This window comes from Aulonocara sp. 'chitande type north' Nkhata Bay, linkage group LG17 (assembly GCF_057382095.1).
Source record: "Aulonocara sp. 'chitande type north' Nkhata Bay isolate Kocher_YH1m ecotype deep benthic linkage group LG17, A_spYH_male_GT1.1, whole genome shotgun sequence".
Taxonomy (NCBI): Eukaryota; Metazoa; Chordata; class Actinopteri; order Cichliformes; family Cichlidae; genus Aulonocara; species Aulonocara sp. 'chitande type north' Nkhata Bay.
The window spans coordinates 13,317,533-13,338,999 of record NC_141360.1 but is presented as its reverse complement, the minus strand read 5'-3'; the positions used below and the strand labels follow the sequence as shown (position 1 = coordinate 13,338,999).

Sequence of the window (21,467 nt, the reverse complement as noted above, 5' to 3'; positions counted from 1 at the left end):
TGAACGGTGGCAACGGAGCATGTGGAGAAACATAAGCTAAAGGGGAAAAGATGGAGGCAGGAATCAAAGGAGGTAAAGATGTAATTGGAGTGCAGTTAATAGTGCTGACAAGGCTGTTTGCCTATTTTGTCATTGCAAGCTTAGAGGCAGTGGAAAGAGGTGTGTGCGCGCTCTCTTAAAACAGGAGTACAGCTTCGTCGTACACCAACATTCAAACCTGCTGGATCAGAGTTAATTCACTGTCTAAACCTGCAGCAAACACTTTATACGCTTTATATCTTTCAAGCACAGATACATAATCCTCCTAAAAAAACACTTTGATTTACTTTCACATCATCGCTTGCATAGGCCCCCTGATTGAAATAAGTAGAAAATATGAACACAGTGTTGCTCACACAGAGACTTTACTTTGGCAGGCCGCCCAGGTATATTTACAGCTCTAATAGTATATCTGCCAACTCAGAGTTCTCTTTTTTTCCATCAGTTCTAGAGAACTACACCATCCTCGATCAACGGACGGTCCTGTTTGATTTCCTTTTACAAGTTCAGTTGGTGCTAAATACCAAACACCAGCCTGCTCAGGTTGTTCCTGTAGTAGTCCTCAAAATTCATTCAGCTACTTCACCAGCCCCTTGTTCCTCAGTCAGATGGACTCCAACTCTGTTATCCCGAACTGCTTCTACTCAGGAGAGTACCACAACCTGGACGGTGGAGAAGTCATTCAAGCCCAGCTCACCAAGACCACAGAGAAGAAGAAGTGTTGCATGATTTGTTGCACACCTGTTATATGGAAATGTGAGTCTATTTAATCAGTGTTGTTATTCTCGTTCCCTCATTTGTCCCAACTTCACTTCACCCCCAACCAATCACAGCAGATTATGCCGCTGCTACTGCTAACTGTTGTGAATAATAAATGGAACATAGGAAAATGTTCATTTTAATTTTGTGAAGCATATGCAGGGAAACAGGGAAAATGCTTACACATTCTTTATGACTACTAACCAATGATAGGATGTTCTGTTAATCATAAAATCTGAAGAAATTTGTGTCTACGTGCTTCTGCGATCCAATTCACTCAACAACTTTACCACCAAGACTTTCCTCTTTTGCTACAACATCTGCTTTTCAAGCACAGACATGGACCAGGTATCTGTCAAATATCTCCTTTTTTTTCCTTATTTTCTTGAGTGATATTTCTAACGTGAAATCAGGAGAGAAATCCCTCCTCCTTCAACCAGGAGCAAACTGGACAATTTGGTTGTTTGATATTTATCTGGGGGTTATTTAATGTTCCTGAGACTAAAATGTTAATACAAATTTCACAGGATGAGACATATTTCGGTGGCATGGCAGGCGTTAATAATAAAGTAAGAGGGGAGGGATCGAATTAAGTCTGTGTGGCCATTAGTTACAGCGAGGGCTGACAAAGACCCTGGCGTTTCGGAGAAAAAACCCCGTTAATCAGCCAGAGTTTCACTCGGCCTCTGATGAAGGGCAGGACGATGTGACAAGCAGAACAGATTGTTCATGGAAAAGGGGGCCACGTGCAAGAGGGGGATTAAATGAAAAGGCCAGGAGAAAAGGTGGGATTACAGAGAAGAGCAAACAGAAAGACTTGCACATTTAGGACTACATATTATTCTTGATTGTAGCCTTAAATTTCAACAGAGAAGCCAAGCAGGAGGAGGTGTGTGTTTGCAAACCACATAAAGGCACTGGGTTGCTTAGTCACACATACACACAGTGTGTTGGAAGAGCTGAATATAGCTTGAAGACGACCAAGTAAAAAGCTTACAGACAGAAATGAAATGGAACCTCTCATATACACTGACTAAAAATTATGGGGAAGATTCTTAGTAAGGTGCTAGGCCACTCCGTTCCACCACAATAGCTTCAATTCCTAACAGCTTTGGATATCTTAAGTCTCGTGAACTACTCGCGAGACAGAATACCATTCTTAAACACTATATTTGCTCAGTCTGTGTTTTGATGATGCTTCCTGTGCTAAATTTCTACCTCAGATGACTAATCAGCAGTGTGCTGCTAGTGTTCCAAATACACCTCCATGAATATATTCTGCCAACTTCCAAATGTAAGCATATCGCCTATCCTTATCAGGGTTACCGTGAGGAAAACTGTTAGTGTGGTGTGTATTGTCACCATAAAAAAGTCCTGTATAAAGAGTTACAATATTGTGTTCAAGGTCAATAGATTTATCACAGTAACTCGGACTATATAGAGCTATTTAAAACTTTCTTACTACCATTTTTTCCATTGACGACACATAGGCATACCAGGACTCTAAATATCATGTTATCTAATTAGGACTTTATAACATACATGACAATAACAGGTTATAACCATTTAAATACATGTACAATGTTCCTGGAAATACTATACTATATTTATATTACTGTAATACTATATACTATATTTATTGCAAAACATTTAAACACGTTTTACTTAATGAAGTGAATCCTACACGTACAATATCCTCATACATGAAAACAATATCAAATAATACTTCTAAGAAATAAAAAATACTGTTACTGAAAATTATGTATATTAAAATGGGTTTTAAACATAGCAAATAACAAAAGCCTGCACTTTGCACTTGTTTGTACTGCACTACAAACTTTTTTGTACTATAAGCACGACGAAAACAAAGTGAATGTATACAAAATACAACACTTTTCTCCTTAAAGTAAATACTGCCCTTAGAGTGAGCTGCTTTGGTGGAGGTTTGCTTCTTGTTTTTAACTTGGTTACAGTAAGTGGATTAGCGAGAATCCTGATTATTGCTTTTGTCCAAGAGCACCAACAGGGGGTCACTAGTGTAGACCCAGCCTATTGGGGCATTTGGCCCTGTTCACATGATAAACGGTGGACAGGACAGCAGAGTTTATCATGCTTCTACCAAGCTGGGGGGTGACTAAGGGCCTGACAACGGCCAACTAATGAACACAGAGGAAAACGTGTAAAACTTCAGGCAGTCAAAAGATGTTTACCTCTTAGGGCTGTTTTTAAAGAATGCAATGCTCCTTAAAAGCCTGAAAATCCTTTTTTAAACAGCATCATACAGATTAAATTGGGCTTAAATTTCAACCTTGACATCCGTTTTTGCTTTGTTTAATGGCTCAGTTCTAAAAAGTTACCACACGCTGCTTTTCAGATGCACTGACATAAAAATCATGCCTCCAACAGCACTGAGCTGAATAAATCATTACTCCATTAACAATTGAGTTACATACCATTGTTAATTAAGCCTTACATGTTTGAGCCTTTAGCTCAAAGAGATTCCTGTAACAACCTGAACCATAAGTAAATAATGGAGTGTGTATACATGCCATCTCTCAATCAGCAGCTCGCCAAACCCTCTGCTATCTGTAACGAACACGGTAAGTTAAATATTAGCCACTTCTTAAACACACTTACATGGAAATGACAGCCTGCCTGCTAGCACTTCGCTGACAGCTAGCATAGGATAAACCGCAGGGATAAACATGACATTGAGCAAGTGTCCCATAACATTAATGTAAACTACACAGAGGCTCATTATGATCACTTAACCTTCCAAACCAATCGTCTCAAACGATGAAAACGGAATTTAAGGAGCAACTGGGGGCGAAAAGGGAGGGCGGGTAATGAGCCAAACACAGGTCATTATTAGCGCACTTCATGACCTTTAAACTGTGACCTGAAGTTTGAAAAGGACCTCTGAGCTCTGGCCAAAACAAAAGAGAGAGAGCTTGAAGAACACAAAGAGATGCTTTAAAACACTCTACAAAGAAATTCATACATAAGCAAAAATGGTTTAGCATAAATCTTTACCACTTCAAAACAGCAAACACTGCGTTTTACTTAAGAGGAAACCCTTTGGATAAAAACCCTCCTTCACACTTCCTGATGTACTTATAAAGACAAGCACGTTTAGCAGGCTTCTTCATGAGCACTCCAGGAGTTTTTAGCAGGCCTCTACTGATCATCCATAAGTCACAAACGTGGTAATAACCTTTATGGACTAGTAGATCTACTCTGAGACAGTTTCTGTGTCGAGTCTGTGTAGAGGCGCAGTTTCTTATTATACCTGCCATCCAACAAGAAAAATCCCTAAAACCCTTTAAAGACAGATAGTGAAACAACAAGCGGAGAAACCAGGAACTAGTCAGCTAAACAGATTTTATTTGGTGTGTTTTAATACATGATGGCATAATCCATTTTTATCCACTTTCTTCCAACCTCTCCAATCCCCTAAGTGGTCCTTGAGCCCAGATTTGAGGCTGTTACACACACAAAAAGCCCACTCGAACAAGGCTACCTTCAATTCACTGTTTTCTACATTTCTCTGTGCTGCACTTTGCTTACTGTTTATGAGCACCAACATGTTTTAGCTTGATGCAGTGCTGTTGAGTCTCTGGCTACAAAGCAAGGAATTGATGACATTTTTCAGAAACATATTATCTGTTTGTGTATTAGGTCTTTTTCTCAGTTTTGCAGAGCATATTTAAAATAGAATCAGATCGACTAATCTGATAATAGGATTCCAGGAATGAATAAGTGAAGGCTACCGTCATTTCACATTTCTTCAGCTTAAAGGACACTTCTTATGTTAACTTTCAACATCATATGTTTTTTTATTTTTCTTCGAACCCCATTTTTTTTTTACCTTTTACTAATGGGGGTCTCTTCTTTTACCTCTTTTCACTCTCTGCATTCTTACACGACTTTGTATTTAATCATTATTATTATTAATATCTGGATCTCTTCCACGGTGTGTCTTTGTCTTGTGTTCTAAACTGTGATTCAGTTCACTGGGAGGTTTGAATGCGACGGGCTGTTTCCACTGACCTGACATGTCCGTGTTATTTCCCCAGCATTACTCTTCAGAGAGTTATTCAGCGTGGTTAGCCACTCAGACATATTAAACATAAAGCCATTGATCTACTGTTGCTGCGGTGAGGACGAACAGTATGTAGGCATGTATGGAAAATACCAGCCAGGTTTACAGAGATCTCACCAAACTGGCTGTTTTTCCCGGTTTAATTTTCGACCTCATTAACTGCGGCTCAGTGTAGATTTCACACTAAATGCCGGCTCTTTTTCTACTGTAAATTTTTTAATGTACATATTCAAACACTTGTCAGAGAGCTTTACCATAAATTAGTTACTCTACAACTTTCTACATGCCATTTACCTCTGTAAATACAATCACACTGCACTGTTCACAAGAATCTGTCAGTTTTGACATTCTGTAGTATATCAGCAAGAAGCTGCAGAGTATCATGTAAAGCAATCATCACAATGCAAAAAGAAGATTCAATACAAATAAGTCACACAACAGATGAGTGTTTGAAGGTCCTTCATAATGCAAGACATCACTTCTTAGAAAGTCCATTTATTAATTCAAGCGGATTACATGAACAGAGCCAAAGCTTCTTTACTTCATTAAAGTCAATCAAATAAAGCAGGTCAGCTCCGGCTGCCAGTAATTAAAAGACTTTTTTTCCTGATGGAGAAAGGCTGTCACTTTTACCAATAATGCTCACCTGTCAGCACTACTAACTTTCTGCTTCATTAGTTGTCCCCTTTCTGTGGTTGAAGCAGTTAATTCTCTCCTTGTGAGGACTTGAAATATGAACACTGTTCATATTTTCTGTCTGAAGGGAAATAAGCTGAGGCAGGTGTACACAACAGACATAAACTATACATGTTTGCACACAGTCAATAGAAAGTCTAAGGCAAAGGTACAAGCAACTGTACAATTACTTCACTGGGCCACTTAGCATAGCTGTCTCCGTGATAATTACAGTTTGGTCACATTAATGTGATGTTGTATCAGGTCCTCAAGCACAGTGTGAAGCTGGATGAATTAAGTCACGGTTCAGGGATATTTAATCATTTCAATTCTATAACTTCTTTGCTGGGCGGCACAAGAAGGTTATAGGTTCATATCTACTGAACAAAAGACACATTTACAGAAGAATACAGCCATTCTTTGGTTGCCATTTCAGTGTTTCCTCTTTAAATTAAATAAGAAGTTAATTACTGTACTGTATTAACTGAGTTTCTGGTCTTTCTTGGAACTGTCGCACGATATTTGTTTAGTCACATTTCGCTTATTCTTTGCACTCCGTGCTTAAGGTGATACTACATTTAATGTACAGTATCCCTCCCTTAGTTAATTATCACAGCTTCCTCCTTCCTCGTGCCACACGGTTAAGGGAGTGCTACTGTATTTAATGTAAGCACTGTTAAGACAAACACTGGCCAGACCAAATTATTCCCTACGGGAGTCTGTTCTATGGTGGCCTATTTCTAGCTGAACTTTGCACTGTGTTCGGTCACACAAACATCAGGAAATCAAAACCACGGTGATCAAAAGTCTCTGAAATGAGCTGAAAATAATCATCACAAAACTGCTACATGATTCAAACGTAAACGTCTTTATTCCCACGAGTCTTTGGGCTCGCAAGAAGGAACAACTAATTTTAATAGAGCACAAGACTGTTCAGTACTGTAAATATTTCCTCTCAGTGCCTAACTGTATTCACAAAGATTGCACATTACTGTTCAAAACCTCCATCCAATTTCTGCAGTGGACAGTTTGTGCAAAGCTTTACGACAGTTTGCTAAAATGCTAACTAAAACCCAGACTAATAAACTTGCACTGTGCTTTCCAGCCACCAGCTAATTGGTGCACCGAGCGAACACAAAGGTCCTGGTTCAGCCTGACAGCCAGAGGAACTGACAAAGCATTTCCATTTCTGTCTTTTACGCACTCCAGCTCCACCGCTGTGCTCTTTCAGCCCTCACAAATGTCTCGTCAGACACATCTAATCTTCTCATCCCATGCTGCTCAGTCTTCCTACAGTCAGTTAACCCAGCAAAGGGCGATTAATGAGAAATTAATCTCTTTAATTCACTGCAAAGGTCTTCTCTTCTTTTAACCAGATAAGCTGCTGCTGCACTTTTCCAGATTATGATAATAATAAAATTAATTTATGAAGACCAGCATGTAATACAGGATCCTCATCTCTGACTGGTCTGTAGCTGACAGGGAGAAAAAAGGCAAAATAAGACAAGAATGCATTTAGGTGGATTTTATTTTATAGCTCTTTCAATCTGTATATGCAAGTCTATCTTTTCACTAACAGAAGAAAGGAAAAAATGTGACATGATCCTCATTTCAGCTTTAACAAAACAGGTGGAGAAAAAAATCTTTATTAAAATATATCTTTGTCATTTGATGATTCACTATATAACTGCAAAACAGACCCTGAGTTCCAAAAAAAAGTTCATAAATGCATTAGTAACTTTTTCAACATTACATTTCTTTCAGCTGGGAAGTTTCACTAAGTGAAGTGAAAACTGCTCTTCCCATCTGTTAAGTGTTTTTCTCCATTCATTTCTGGAGAGATCATTAATCATTCAACAGCAACGTGCAACACAGTGGGTGTGTTTACTCGTGTGTGTTTTTATGTGTGTGCGTGTGTGTGTAACAAAACGTCAAATCCTGCCGGTTTTTGCGTTCGGCTCCATTCTAGGTGCCTATTTCCTGCTCTGCACTGTTGTCTGTTTGTTATCAGCTACCAGCTTACAGGTGACTCATGCACACAATGAACAATGAAACCATACATCAACCGGTTGCCAGGCAGCGTCCAAAACTTTGACTGACTCTGCAGAAATGGAGTCTGATAGTAACCTTGCAAGAAAAACACAAGCTGCAGGAAAGCATCATTTTGACTAACTTTCACAAATTTCACAAGCTGCCGGTGTTACACGAACATTTCAATTAGAAACAAAACATGAGTGCCGGTAACAGTCAGCTTTGTTTGGTAGCTGTCATATAAAAGACAAACCAGTTACTGTAATTGTGGCAGGGAAATAGGAAGTTGTGTTCACATCTTTTATGATTATTCATCACACTACTGCATTTCAACACCACAGAACTTGGAACCTTGGGAAAAACTAGCATGTTATCTTTTGTCTAGGCATTGTTCTGATTCCACTTTTATGTTGCTGTTCAGGGAGCAGAGAGTAGAAGCATCCAATCTGTGCATTTGCTGTGCTTTGTCAACAATCGCTTCCCCTGGAACTTTCTTCAGCTGCTCAACAGTAACAGCCTGGGAAGCGAGGGGAAAGTTGATCAATTCCATAATGAAAAGCTCTGTTTTGATGTGGTACAAATGAAACGCACAACACTGATTTTTATTTTTATTTTCTGTACAATTAAACTGAAGAAGGACCAAACATTTTCAGGGATAGATAATATACGTCAAGAATCAAGAATAAACACTGTAGGCTGCAAGAATGTTGCTTGATGCCCAGTTGTAGTCCTTAATCCACAGTGAACTGGTTTTATGGGGCAACTCTAACTGCAAGGATAAATAAAGGACAGCGCCTCTATAGCTCCCTTTGTTGTTTCTTTCTAAGTGAAACTAACGGCAAAGACGCATGATTGTCTCTGCCAGTCATAAACCTGCTGAAGATTACAGTGTTTCTACTTTCGGTGATTTCTTTTCCTACTTAAAAAGTCCAGATTTTGCATAAGGTGTAAGCGTGTACTAATCAGTAAATGAATGCCCTAAAAGTAATTAAACAAACCAATCATTTCTGCATTTACCAAAACATACTGGGGCATTCCAGTGCAGTTTTCTTACATAATCACTGAGTGGAGACTGCTTCGGCATACTGGTAACCCAACTCAAACAAAATGCCTTCAGAGTGACTCCTGCAGCGCCCCGATCCCCAACGTGATCTCCATTCCAAGTTTGATACCTGTGGTTTCCCTCCATTGTGTTGTCCAGCCAGTGTCAAACCATTTTCACACCGGAGGAGCCAAACCAATGCTCGTTTTCTTGCCAACAACAACAGCTGCCATGGCAGCATTCCGGGAGGTCCACTTTTTAGGAGCAGGTCACTTCTTTGTTAAAGGGCCAACGAGAGGGTTTTTTTTTTCAACTCTGCTCAAAGGTTGAGCAACTTGCTGAAATGAGCCAATGGCAGAGCAAAACTGAAGTCTGTTAATGAGGGAAAAGTGTCAGCATTTTAAAATAAAATGTCAGCATGTGTGGGGGGCACAATTTTCTTTAAAACCACAAGATTATAAATAGGGACAGAACTAACACTTCGTTTCCACCTACAAGTTCAGCACCAGTCCCCGAAAACATCAACACCTCCAACAACCTACATCAGCTTGCCGCAATATGATTGGCAGACACATTGATTAAGATGAAGCCTTCTTTTTGGGAGTGAAAAAGCTGTAAATCTTGGATTTACACAGCAGAAAGAGGGGGGGAGAGAGGGGGTAAGAGTCACACTCCAGTGCACTGCTTCAAAGGAAACTTCAAAACACTGATGGAGCACATGGGAGACCAAACCTCCCACCAGGCAAGACATGTCAAAGACACTCAAAGGGCTCCACGTTTAAACTCCAAGGTGTGTTCACACAAAACCAATGCTAAATAACAACACTGTGGCCTTCTCCAAGTCACTTTTACATGGCCTCACATGGTAATCTGACATGTGATTTAAGCATTATATGTAAAATTGATATTTAAAAATCCAACTGAGTCTGTCTCTGAATTAAATGAGTACAAATATTAGAGGAAGCATAATTGCAGTGCTCATTATTAGAAGTAATAACTAAGCTATAAGCCTATAATAAGCTAAAGTTACGTTCAGGGTCCAGTTCAATAGCATTGCGCTCTTCCATCATAATTAGCTTCGCAATGCCGAAAAGTAAACAGATTTTAAAAGAAAAAGAAAAAACCGTGGACAACGTGGAGTCGTGTCCTATCAAATGATGTGGAAAAGGAAAAATATGAAAAAATGCAAGATTTTAAACGGCGTCCTGTCAGGCTCCCTTCCACTCACCCGTATTCTTCTCATCGCTGCCACAATCTCCACTCGGCTGCTCGGCCGCGCCACATCCAGACTGCCAATGTACTAAAATATGACAGGTACAGCACATTAGTGAAAAAGGAAGCTGACTTTCCTTTAATTTCAAACACAAGTTCCTACAGTAAGGTAATAATCAGCCCAGCTTTGGGCAACTTTTACCTCTTGACAAGCTGACAACTTAAGTTTACTGCGTGAGCACAAAACAAATTCTCGGGAGACCCAAGAGTCTTATGCCAGTTACCTGTTTTGTTTACGGTATATACGAGTTAAACAAGGCGCTATTCAGGCACAGGTTAGTTAACGAAGAAGACTCGGTGACATAATAAAATATAAATGAAGTGCTGCGCTAACCACTTCAAAGTTACTTGGAAACTCACCTTTGCCTCGAAGTTGATCCCATGCTGGAATGCTTCCTCGTTGTGCAATGGGATCCTCAGATCGTGCCCATCATCTACGAGGTTGTACTTGGTTTTCCCAGGCATTTTGTTTCATCCAAATATTCCTACTCCACGGTGCCAATAGGATATATGCGGGAACAGCTCGGTTTACCGGGGATAAATCCAAGAAAAGCAATTCCAAATCCGATCAGTGAATGTTCTCCATAGCGGCAAAGCGTCCCGACGCTACCACACCGCCGTCAACAGCGGCCACAACTTCACCGGCGCTCCGGGAAACTGCCGGCCCGCTAACGGTCACCGCTACGGCTTTAACGACACACGCAGGCCGACACAAACAGCGTCATGCGGGGACAGATGTGTTTTCCCGACTTTTCCTGTGGCGAGTGTGGAAGTTCGTCGGGTCCTGCCTCCGGTTCAGGACTCCCCCCACCCCGCCGCCCTCATGGAGGAAAGGTGTGATTGGAGGAGTCCGGGGATCCCGCCTGTTTCCATTGGAACAGAGACGCGCCGTGGCCATGAGGAGGAGTGGCTGAAACTCTCGTACCTGCCCCCTCCACCCCACAACCTGCCCCCCTCCCTGTTTACACACACACACACACACACACACACTATAATGGAAATAACCTGAATGACACCTATGCAAGTGGCGTGTATATTTACAGGTGTTTACTGTAAACGCTGGCTTTGGTCAGCAGTAAAATAACCTGTATGTAAACGCACTGCCTGGAGACTGATGCAAAACGATGTCCTTCAATTAGCAAAAAAGTAAATTAATTAAAAAATGTTGAATTTCATCTCTTGTGATGTTATTTAACATTTTTGGAGAGATATTGTGAAGAAGAGATAGCACGCCTTGCTTTTGATCTTTTTGCCATTAAAATAAGAAACACAGCCTTACAGGTGTAGCAAGAACACAACTGGGATTTTGAATTAAATAAAAAGGACAAGGCTACCAACTAGTGGCCACATCTGCTAACACCTAGTGGGAAGCTACTACATAAACGTGCAAGTTAAATATATTGTGATTTTTTTTAAAAGCACACCGTACTTTTATAAATATTTTTATGAATATTTTTTTTTTAAAAAAGGAACCGTCACAATAAAACATGATTTTTTAATGTTATACTCATATTAACATCAGGAACTTATAACATGTTATTTAAAAATTACAGTAGGCGTCTAAGTTTTTATTTAAGAAAAATAGAAAAACCTCACTTAGTAGTTTGTTATAATTGTTTACATCTTCTATTCAGAGTCTTTCTGAATAAATTTAATTTAACTTTTTACATTTTATTTTATCTATTATTCTGATGTCTTTTTCTCAACACATCATTTTGAAACCTTTAAATATTACAGGCTTCAGTATTGGGAAAAGGAATTATGATACACTATTCTAGATGTTTGCATTGCATTGTTTTGTCTCACTCCAAAAACTCAAAATCTTACCAAGTATATTTGTCTTATTTCTATTCAACTTAAAACACTTAAAATAAGACAAAATCAGCTGCAGAGCAACATTTCAGTAATATATAGGGACGTAAGTGTAATGAGATAATTTTGACTAGAAATAAGACAAATATACTTTTTTAAAAAGTTTTTGCAGCGCTTTATTTCAGATTTGTCACACCCCTATAAAAACATACATCAACAGAAAAGAGACCTTTAAAAAAAGTCTGACACTAGCATCCCCAGGCTTCTACCTTTCTACCTATAAAACCCGGAGAGCAGTCAAATGGTGGAAGTGGAAGCTAAATTGGCTAGTCATTCATATGTATATTAGGCTGTTAAGTAGGAATTCTGGAGGGAGGGGAGTGGAGTGTTTCAGTTTGCCATCTTGGGGAGAAATCAACACACATGGGTGTATGTCCTTTGTTGCTGACATTTATTGATAAAAACAGTACAAAAAACCAACCATTTGTACACATATTTACAAATAATTCAACATTGTCAGCAATCACTCACAATCCTGGCACTGCCATGGTACCTGTAGTCTTCTGCAGCAGGCCTTGGAAATGATCCTGACGGAAGTCGACCCTTGTGACTCAGATGGAGAAGACCTAGCAGTTCAGCCGGATTCGGACTCAGAGCTGTCTGATCAGTCTTCCGGTTAGTTTCATTTCATGTTATTTCCTTTTTCATTTCAAACAAGTAAGTGGATGTAGTTAGTAAGTAAGATATTTCAGACATTATTCTGATACAGAGGAGGAGATACTGGAATTATAATTAGTATCTATGCATGCATTTGTGATTTTGTTTGACCTTCCCATTTTGCTCACAATTTGAATTTGTTCACACTGCAGATGAGGAGACTGCTTCTCCACCGAAAAAGAGAGCTTGTTTGGGGACTGAGACAGCGAAAGATGGCACAGTGTGGCGTGAAGAACATGTGGGGACCTGTCTCCCTTTCACCCCAATAGAAGCGTACGCTGCAGATGGAGAGCCAACGGCTAAGGCCAGGAGAAGTATCTCGAGTCGCCTTCAGAGCTTCCTGTGTTTCGTCACTCTTGACATGCTTCGTAGCATTCAAGAATGGACTATTCAACATGCACAGCAAACGGAGCATGTTCATTGGTTCATGGACCTCCCTGAACTAATGGCATTTATTGCAATTGTGATCTTGCGGGGGGTTTGCAGGCTTCCATCTGTAAATGACTGCTGGTCAGCAAACCTGGGAAACCCACAGATAATTGGAATTATGGCACGAAACCGCTTCCAAGACATCATGCAACACCTACGCTTTGATGACAAGTCCACCCGCTGTGATCGAGCAAAGACTGACAAGTTTGCTGCAATTTCCAGTGTGTGGGGATCATTTGTCACCAACTGCATCACGTGCTACAACCCTGGTCTACATATCACCATTGATGAACAGCTTTTCCCATCAAAGACTCGGTGCTGTTTCCTGCAGTATATTGCAAGTAAACCTGACAAGTTTGGGATCAAGTTTTGGGTGGCTTGCGACCTAAAATCCAAGTACATTTGCAATGTCTTCCCATATCTTGGCAAGGACCCCAGTCGTCCCACTGGGGAGAGACTTTCTGAAAATGTAGTAATGAGGCTGATGGAACCATTCCTAGACAAGGGCAGAAATGTTACCACGGACAATTTTTTCACATCGCTTTCACTGGCACAAAAACTTCTTAGACGGAAAACCACCATCCTCGGCACAGTCAACAGGATTCGCAGGGAAATTCCTCAATCCACTAGACAGACAGATCGCAATGTATTCACCACTCAGGTATGTTGCAGGTCTTTTGTGGTTCTATGTTTATGTGTTTCATTGTGTGTAAAAGGGCTATGAAAATAACAATTTATCTTATTTCTTAGGTGTTTTCAACCTCTGCTGCCACGCTGACGGCGTATGCGGCCAAACGGAAGAAGACAGTCTATATTCTTAGCAGCATGCACGGCGTGGTTCAGACTGATAACACCACCAAAAGGAAGCCAAACACTGTCACCCTTTACAACAAAACAAAGTGTGGCGTGGATGTGATGGACCAGATGGTTCAGGAGTACACTGTCCGCAAAGGAACACGGCGCTGGCCAGTCGCCGTGTTGTATAACATGATTGACATGGCAGCACTGAATGCACATGTGCTGTATCAAGCATGCACCGGGACGAAGGAAAGACGGGTGGACTTCCTGGTGGCGCTTGCAACAGAGTTGGCTCACGCTCATGTAGCTGCGAAGAAGGCAAGAAAAGATCAGTTGCTTCGGGCAGAACCCTCCACACCTAGCCCTGGAAAAAGAGCCACGTGTCAGGTCAAACACAAATGCAAGAAAAATCAGGCCACTGTGCGATGTGTTCACTGCAAAAGATACACATGTGGTAAATGCAGACTACAGGTACCATGGCAGTGCCAGGATTGTGAGTGATTGCTGACAATGTTGAATTATTTGTAAATATGTGTACAAATGGTTGGTTTTTTGTACTGTTTTTATCAATAAATGTCAGCAACAAAGGACATACACCCATGTGTGTTGATTTCTCCCCAAGATGGCAAACTGAAACACTCCACTCCCCCACCCCCACTCCCCTCCCTCCAGAATTCCTACTTAACAGCCTAATATACATATGAATGACTAGCCAATTTAGCTTCCACTTCCACCATTTGACTGCTCTCCGGGTTTTATAGGTAGGAATCCCTAAAATGATGGCTCGCGGGGGTTTAAGTGTAAACCCCTGCACAATCCAGAAAAAGGAAGCCGTAGTCTAGTTAGCAATTTTATCAGTACAATAATAATAGGCTGCTGTTGCTGATAATTAAAGGGAGATCTTGCGCACTCAGACACTCATGGACAGCCATCCACACATTGTGTTCAAGCAGCTGGAATAACAGTATCTCCAGGAAAACAGACCTATGTGGTCAGTAGACAGGGTAGTGTTCATACTTAATGCAGTTGTCATGTTGATGCACACACCATCTGCGTCACCCTAGGAGTTAAAGATGCATCACTTCCCACAAGGTGGTCCCAGGCGGGTAGGGGTGGGGAAGTGGAGCAGCACAAATTCACATTCACGCCACCTCTGTGGAAATTTCCAAAGTGCTGCTGCTGCTGCTAATAGGGCTTGTAGCAGTGTGGTATGATTTACTCCAAACTGCCATCTCCCAAATTCCCACCTGCTTTCTTAATTATCATCGTGCTTCAGCGTGCAGTTAAATTAGAACATCATTCTCATACATCAAAATTAACTCCTCTGTTTAGCAACTGAGCACTTCCTAAATGCTGTGGAGGTGGATTACCTTCAAACCAAATCACGTAATTACAGAGAACATTAGCTGGCCTCTCAGCTTTAAATGAACAAACACACATGAAGCCCTTATAACAGCTCACTGATATAACTATCAGTGAGCTTCTTTTTATTCTGCCTGGAGTATTTTGACAGGTATCTCCATAAAAGACGGCTGTATTACACCAATCCTTCAGCCCTTGTGGTCATGGCCACCTTGCCCTCGCGGCAGCTATTTGGCAGACATGAACAGCTGCTGTCTGTGCATGAGGAATTTATGCTCAGTACAACCAGTTACCCACTTAGGGACCCCATGTGTTCTTAAGGCTCTTTAAAAAAGGATAGAGAACAATTTAATCCTTGCCAGGTCACCAGCTTCATATTGATCTGTTGATTAGGGATGCGGCATCATAAGCACACGCTCCCTGCATGAACTAGGTCTTGAATACTGTTCACACAAACAGCATGGGTCCACATAGAGGACAAAAGGCAACATGCAAGGTTGTCACAGTCACATATTTGTGCCCTTGTAGGGAAATCTTTAACCTTCAGTGACAGTTATGTTGTTAACCTAAAGGTGAAAAAATATACAAGTTTTTTTTTTTGAAGAAATATGTATTCTACATTTGGAAATAGACTAGCATTTGTATGGATGTTTTTTCAGGGTTACTACAGCCACTTCAAGCTTTAAATATGTCACCTATCTCACATCTACTGCCTAACGTGGATGTCTTTGGAGTGAACTAGAGCAGTCAAACAAATTCCACCAGTCATGGGGAAATTGAAGTTAACAGTAACCACATACACATCAGATATATACTGATATATAAGAAAGGAGGAAATAATAAGTCCTTTAAATCTGAAGGAAAATTATTTAAGACCTGAAACAGATTATTTCCTGATACTACATCTTGAATCTAGGATAAACACTAAAAATGCAAGTTTTTTGCTAAAAAACACATTCATATCTTTTTGGCCAATTCATTTTATTCTGGCACAGGTATTTATTTGGGCATTATAATATAGCTCCTGCCCTTCTAACACTCTAAACATTGCTGTGATAGCCTCTAAATACACACTGTGTCATTTTAAGTGGATCTTCTACTAAGTAAGGTTTACTTATAAAGTGCTTTTAAAGAACAAAATTCACAAAGTGCTTTACAATTTAATATTTTCAAATAATTTTTGCAAATATGGCCTGTCCCTGTGGTAAAAGAAGATGGCGTGCGCATCAACAGTTGAAGTTGATGTGTTTCTCTTAACCCATTCCTGCACTGCACTTGCTTACAGTAAAGTAATCAGGCAATCAGGACATGATGGCCAAGACCCTGTGGCATGAGCTGCAAACTGGCCCGGGTCTGTGTCACACTATACATACAGATATTGTCTGTATGTATTGTATGTATACTTTTAAGGTGCCTTTTCAATACCCCATCATGTTACTGATCTGTTGTCAATTAATGTAATTTGTTGCAAAATGTTACTCCAGTGGTTTCTTTTTATTAACACTTACTTTTCCAGTTTTTTTGTTGTTCCTTTTCAAAAAATTGTGAGATGTGTTGCATGCCCAACTCCTGTCCTAATGTCTTTGGAAGTGGGATTCTACGATGATCATAAAATGTATGTTACCCTTTAACCACCCAAGATTTGAGAGCAACAACACAAAGAAATCAAGGACTGCATTAATAGTTAAAGATACTTTTCTGCAATTGTAGCCCTTGGCGCTATGGTGGTGGTTACAGTGAATGGGCACAAATGATAGAAGGTGGCTTCTTGAAGTAAACGTGAATTTACCAAGTCAAGTATCAGGGATTAATTAGTCTAGGTAAATGCTATGCTGGTTACATTGGATTGGAGGATAAACTGTGTTTTTGAGACTGCCCCATTTTCACAGACCACCTTTAAATCATAAAGGGGGGAAATAAATAAATACAAGAAAGGTGAGGTGGTATTTTCCATTAGTTTCAGGTGGCTGAGGCATGAACATATTTAGGAATTCCACTCATACCACTTCATCATATCTATTTTGCTTTCCCATGAGGAAGGACCTTGTCTGAGACTATTTACCACAACATTCATCCACACTAAGCTGGTATTCTAAAAGATGCTCACTTCAGTAGCTTTATCTTAACTCATCAGTTTAGTTTTTAGTGTGAATCAGAGCCCTGTTGTTCTTTTGGTACCAACATCATGCATTGTTAAGGTCAGCAGGAGCTTTGAACCTGGGATATCTTTTGTCTTAGCCACAAGCAACAAGAAAAACACAGACACGGTAGGTTTAAAAGACAGTCCCCACACAACACACACACATGCATGCATGCACAGCCTTACACATCTTGAGGGCCTTTTAAGCTAAATTAATAATGGAGATCTTTAAAGAATGTGGGCCACACAACAAAGAAGACAGACAAGAAGGGAAGCAGCGGGACAGCTAATGACATTTACAATTGTGCCTGAAGCTGTGTAGCAACATGCAGTATTAAAAGCTGTCTTCACTTCACACTTGGGGGTAGATTAGTACAGATATAATCTGCCTCTGTTACAGCATCCAAGCACATAAAAGGCTTATACAACCCAGTGTTAATTATGTAGCAGGCTTGGACGTGCAATTAAATGTAAGTCTTTGCTGTGCTTGTTTGTAAAAGTGAGTGAAGTCACATAGATGGTAAAAAAAGAGGATCAACTGAAAGATATGTTTGAAGAGATAAATTAGTCTTACAGTCACTCCAGTTTGTAATTTTGATTCTCATAACAACCACTGTTGATTTTATTGCAGCGTTTGTTTTAATGGTGTTTTTGACACTTATGCCAAATATCTGCAACACTGTCATGTAGCTCATATATTGTGGTTTACAGAGGAATTTAAAAGCTGTATCATTCATCACTTTTAGGATCAACCCAAACTGATGTGTCTATAGCAAGCACCAACATCCAAGGCTGAAGAATGAGGCCAAATGGGGAACAGCCAAATACAGAGTGATTTCTGAAGTAGCCACTCAAAGCTGGCTCCAAAAGTGTTTCAGTGATGTAGACTGTATATAAACGATGGATATAGATGATGATTCACCTGATAGTTTTAAAATACACATTTAGAAGCTTCAATGTACCATTCTACCATTTGTTTGAGTTTTCTTTGGCTATATTTATTTGTTTTAAGCCAGAAGGAGATTTAGGTTAAGTTAGTTAAGTTACAAGGTAACACTAGCAAGCTTGGGTAGCAAGATACATTACATATATTTGCTTACTAGTATTAAGTAATAAATAAATGCTAAATAATTATTGGAATTTTATTCACCTAAACTGATGCAGAGATTTTCTTTTTGACCATGCTGTAAAAAACAGCAAGCCATATTTTTTTTTTATGACAGAAATCCATTAAAAGAGAAATACAATCAAGAATACTGCAAAAAGGTCCAATCACACCAAGAAGGGGGCGTAAAGGCTACAGACACAGACTGGATACAACTGCTTATTTCCAAAAAAGAAAAACCCAGATGGCGTCCAAAATTCTACTGTTGAGGTTTCAAATTGCTATGGCCAGAAAGCAACGGGTAGCCATTTTTATATACAGTCTATGACCAACAGTTAGTTTGGTTTTTGGTGAGACTGTGGCTACTTTGGCACATTTGCTTTGAAGTAAATGCTCAGCTTGATGCTAGCATTTACTAACATTAAAATGTCAGCATCATACTTGCAAATGAAGATGCAGATATTTTGACCTCTTGAGAATATACTTTAGGTATACAGTATACATTTTACAATATAAAAATTTTAATATTGCATACTTTCTATATATAACCACTGTGAAAGCGTTGCAACTACTTTCACTTTAAATTCTGACTACACCCACACATAAGCTACATAAGCTACAAAGCACTTGTTTTTACTTCATTTATTATTTTCTATGCTATTTTCCATGCTCAGGGTTAGGTTTATTCTTTATTTTAGTTAATTGTTATTTAGTGGTGTGAAGGGAACCTGCAAAGTAAGAATTTCATTGCTCTGCGTAACCACTTGTGTTTTGCAGTGTGACAATAAACTTCTTGAATCTTGAATCTTAGGTATAACTGAGCAATTGTGAAAAGTCCTGTAATTCATCCTGGAGATGGCATGAATAAACATTTACAATACTTAATGCTAATCCGTGATATATTGTAAAAACATGGGTGAGACTTCAAGTTTCCCATGGTGCTACTAGGAGAAAAAGTCAGGTAGTTTTCTGAGCACTATAAATATTCAAATGCAATTTTATGGCAGTTTAGTTAGATTTCAGCCCCTGCAGCCAGTTTGGAAGCACAAAAGTGCAGCAGTTAATCCAGTAGCATAAAGGGAAAAAAGAGAAAACTCTGAAGTTATCTTTTAGGATCACTGGACAAACTGTCCAGTGTGAACTCGTTGAAGTGAAAAGAGAGATAAGGCTGACACCATGTGGACACATCGTAAAGTGTGTAACACTGGATTGGTTAACAGAAATAAGAGGAGAATTAGCTCAGTTTCCTTGTCTTCTATTAAGAAGAAACCAGTAGTTTTGAATAGTATGGCTTGTTATTTCCAGTGTGATTTTTGCATCTCATACATCTTTTTAATGTGTTAGAAAACACAATTTATGTAGGCTGTTGATGTCTGTTTTAACACAACTGTCAACACAGATGTGGTAGCAAAGCATTTGACAGATAAAAACAACCACATGTTGTTCTTGGCAGCCAGAAGCCTCTTTTATAAATGAGTATATCAATTTGTATTTCTACATGAGATGGCAGTCTGCCAGGTTTATTCTTCTCCTGAACCGGCCTACATTCTGTCACAGTGCACACTGTGTGCTTCCGCCTTAACGGCACACGAAACTTTCACCACAGATGACTGCAGTGCTCTCCTGTTGTGGGCATCACGAGTCAGCCAAGAGCCTAAAACTGTCTAAAAAGAAAGAATTTGCTGTCTGATATGACAGCAGAGAAGAAAACTTTTTTAAAGGTTGTATTAGTTACAATACATTTGTAAACTGATTGTGTATGTGTGTGTAATGGTACATACACACACACACACACCGAAGAAAGTGTTATATTAATAGATAAACAGCTGATGATGACGATGATTACATTACGTTTTACTTTTTCGTAAAACAAAGCCATATATAGACATACACATATGCGCACATACTACGTGTACACACACACACATATATATTCATAGACATACACACGTATGTGCTCAAACAAAATCTCACGTGAAGTAAGAACTCAATCACCGAGTACGAAATGGAGTAGGCGGAAATATGTACACACTTATTGCAGCCACTCTATCTATTCACTGTGTTCGTGTCATCCCTACTGGTATATACTCGCTATACAAAAAAGAGAGAAAAAAGATACAAAAACCTACGTATAGAGATATAATTATTGGTAATATCTATACGACCAGTAATGGATTTCATACTCTTACAAAAGCACTTTGGCAAAAACTGCCGTGACCCGGATTCGAACCGGGGTTGCTGCGGCCACAACGCAGAGTACTAACCACTATACGATCACGGCGAGCTGTCCTCAGTACGCCAATTTAACCTGGAATATTTGATCCCATAGACGTCACCAGCCCCCCCAACGGAATGGCCTGAGATACCGCCGATCGGTCTGGGAAGTGCTGAGGGTTGGTGTATTTCTAATGCATTTCAGAGCTAGATATTATTTGTGCTATGGGCTCTCCAACATGTGTTCAAAAGCTTAAGTAGCTAATGCTTTTGTAGATGCAGATTATTGGTTTTAAATACAACTCTGCTGCTAAATGTTTCAATGTATATTACTCATTAATGGATCGTAATAATGATCTAGTAGGCTAATATAAAGTATACAATTTTGAAATATGCATAATGAATATAATTAATTTTCAAAACCATGAGAATTCCCAATTTTTATGTAGTACTATGGGATTTAGAACACAAGAATTTTACATTAGAGCAGGCAGGATATCGCGAGTTACCGCGAGATACCAACATTCCTGACTTGCTTACTGTGTTTCAGAGAAAGGGATGATAAATATGGAAACAAAAGTTTTGTCTCTGTGTTTTTGGACCAACAGCAAATCTTTCTGTCTTGTCTCTGTTCAGCACCAATAGATATCACATTTCACCTCTACAGGTTTCTTATCTTGAAACGAAATGCCCCTTTTGCCGCCAGGGTTTCTGATTTCAAACTTATTCTCATGAGCCACGTGTGAAGCCTCTGTGAGAAGAGAGAAAACAAGCAGATCTGATTCTGCATTTCCAACTTGGGAGCTTAATGTCTGGAGAAAGTAGTTATGCCGTGGCCCGGATTCGAACCGGGGTTGCTGCGGCCACAACGCAGAGTACTAACCACTATACGACCACGGCAAGTTGTCCTTGAGAGTGTAGGTTTTATCTGGAATATCTGATCCTGCAGACGTCATGCACACCCTCCCTC

General features: G+C 39.8%; 1 protein-coding gene and 2 non-coding genes across 5 annotated transcripts in view; all 3 read right to left on the bottom strand.

The window, feature by feature from the left end:
* LOC147309736 (carboxyl-terminal PDZ ligand of neuronal nitric oxide synthase protein-like) overlaps positions 1-10,784 on the bottom strand; it is a 253,409-nt gene extending 242,625 nt beyond the window's left edge. For 2 of the 3 annotated variants that reach the window (XM_086268914.1, XM_086268916.1), the window contains exons 1-2: positions 10,281-10,783; positions 9,877-9,948 (exon numbers count right to left, since the gene is read on the bottom strand). In XM_086268914.1, the coding sequence (XP_086125040.1) occupies positions 9,877-9,948; positions 10,281-10,385 (177 nt within the window). In that variant the 5' untranslated portion in view covers positions 10,386-10,783. Of the gene's footprint in view, positions 1-9,876; positions 9,949-10,280 lie in introns of all 3 variants that reach the window. The other variant, XM_086268915.1, reaches the window with a different exon arrangement.
* Positions 10,785-20,492: 9,708 nt separating this feature from the next.
* On the bottom strand, positions 20,493-20,564 carry trnah-gug (transfer RNA histidin (anticodon GUG)). The gene has a single exon. It is a non-coding gene; the product is annotated as a tRNA-His (tRNA).
* Positions 20,565-21,325: 761 nt separating this feature from the next.
* trnah-gug (transfer RNA histidin (anticodon GUG)) lies at positions 21,326-21,397 on the bottom strand. The gene has a single exon. It is a non-coding gene; the product is annotated as a tRNA-His (tRNA).
* Positions 21,398-21,467: the final 70 nt, after the last annotated feature.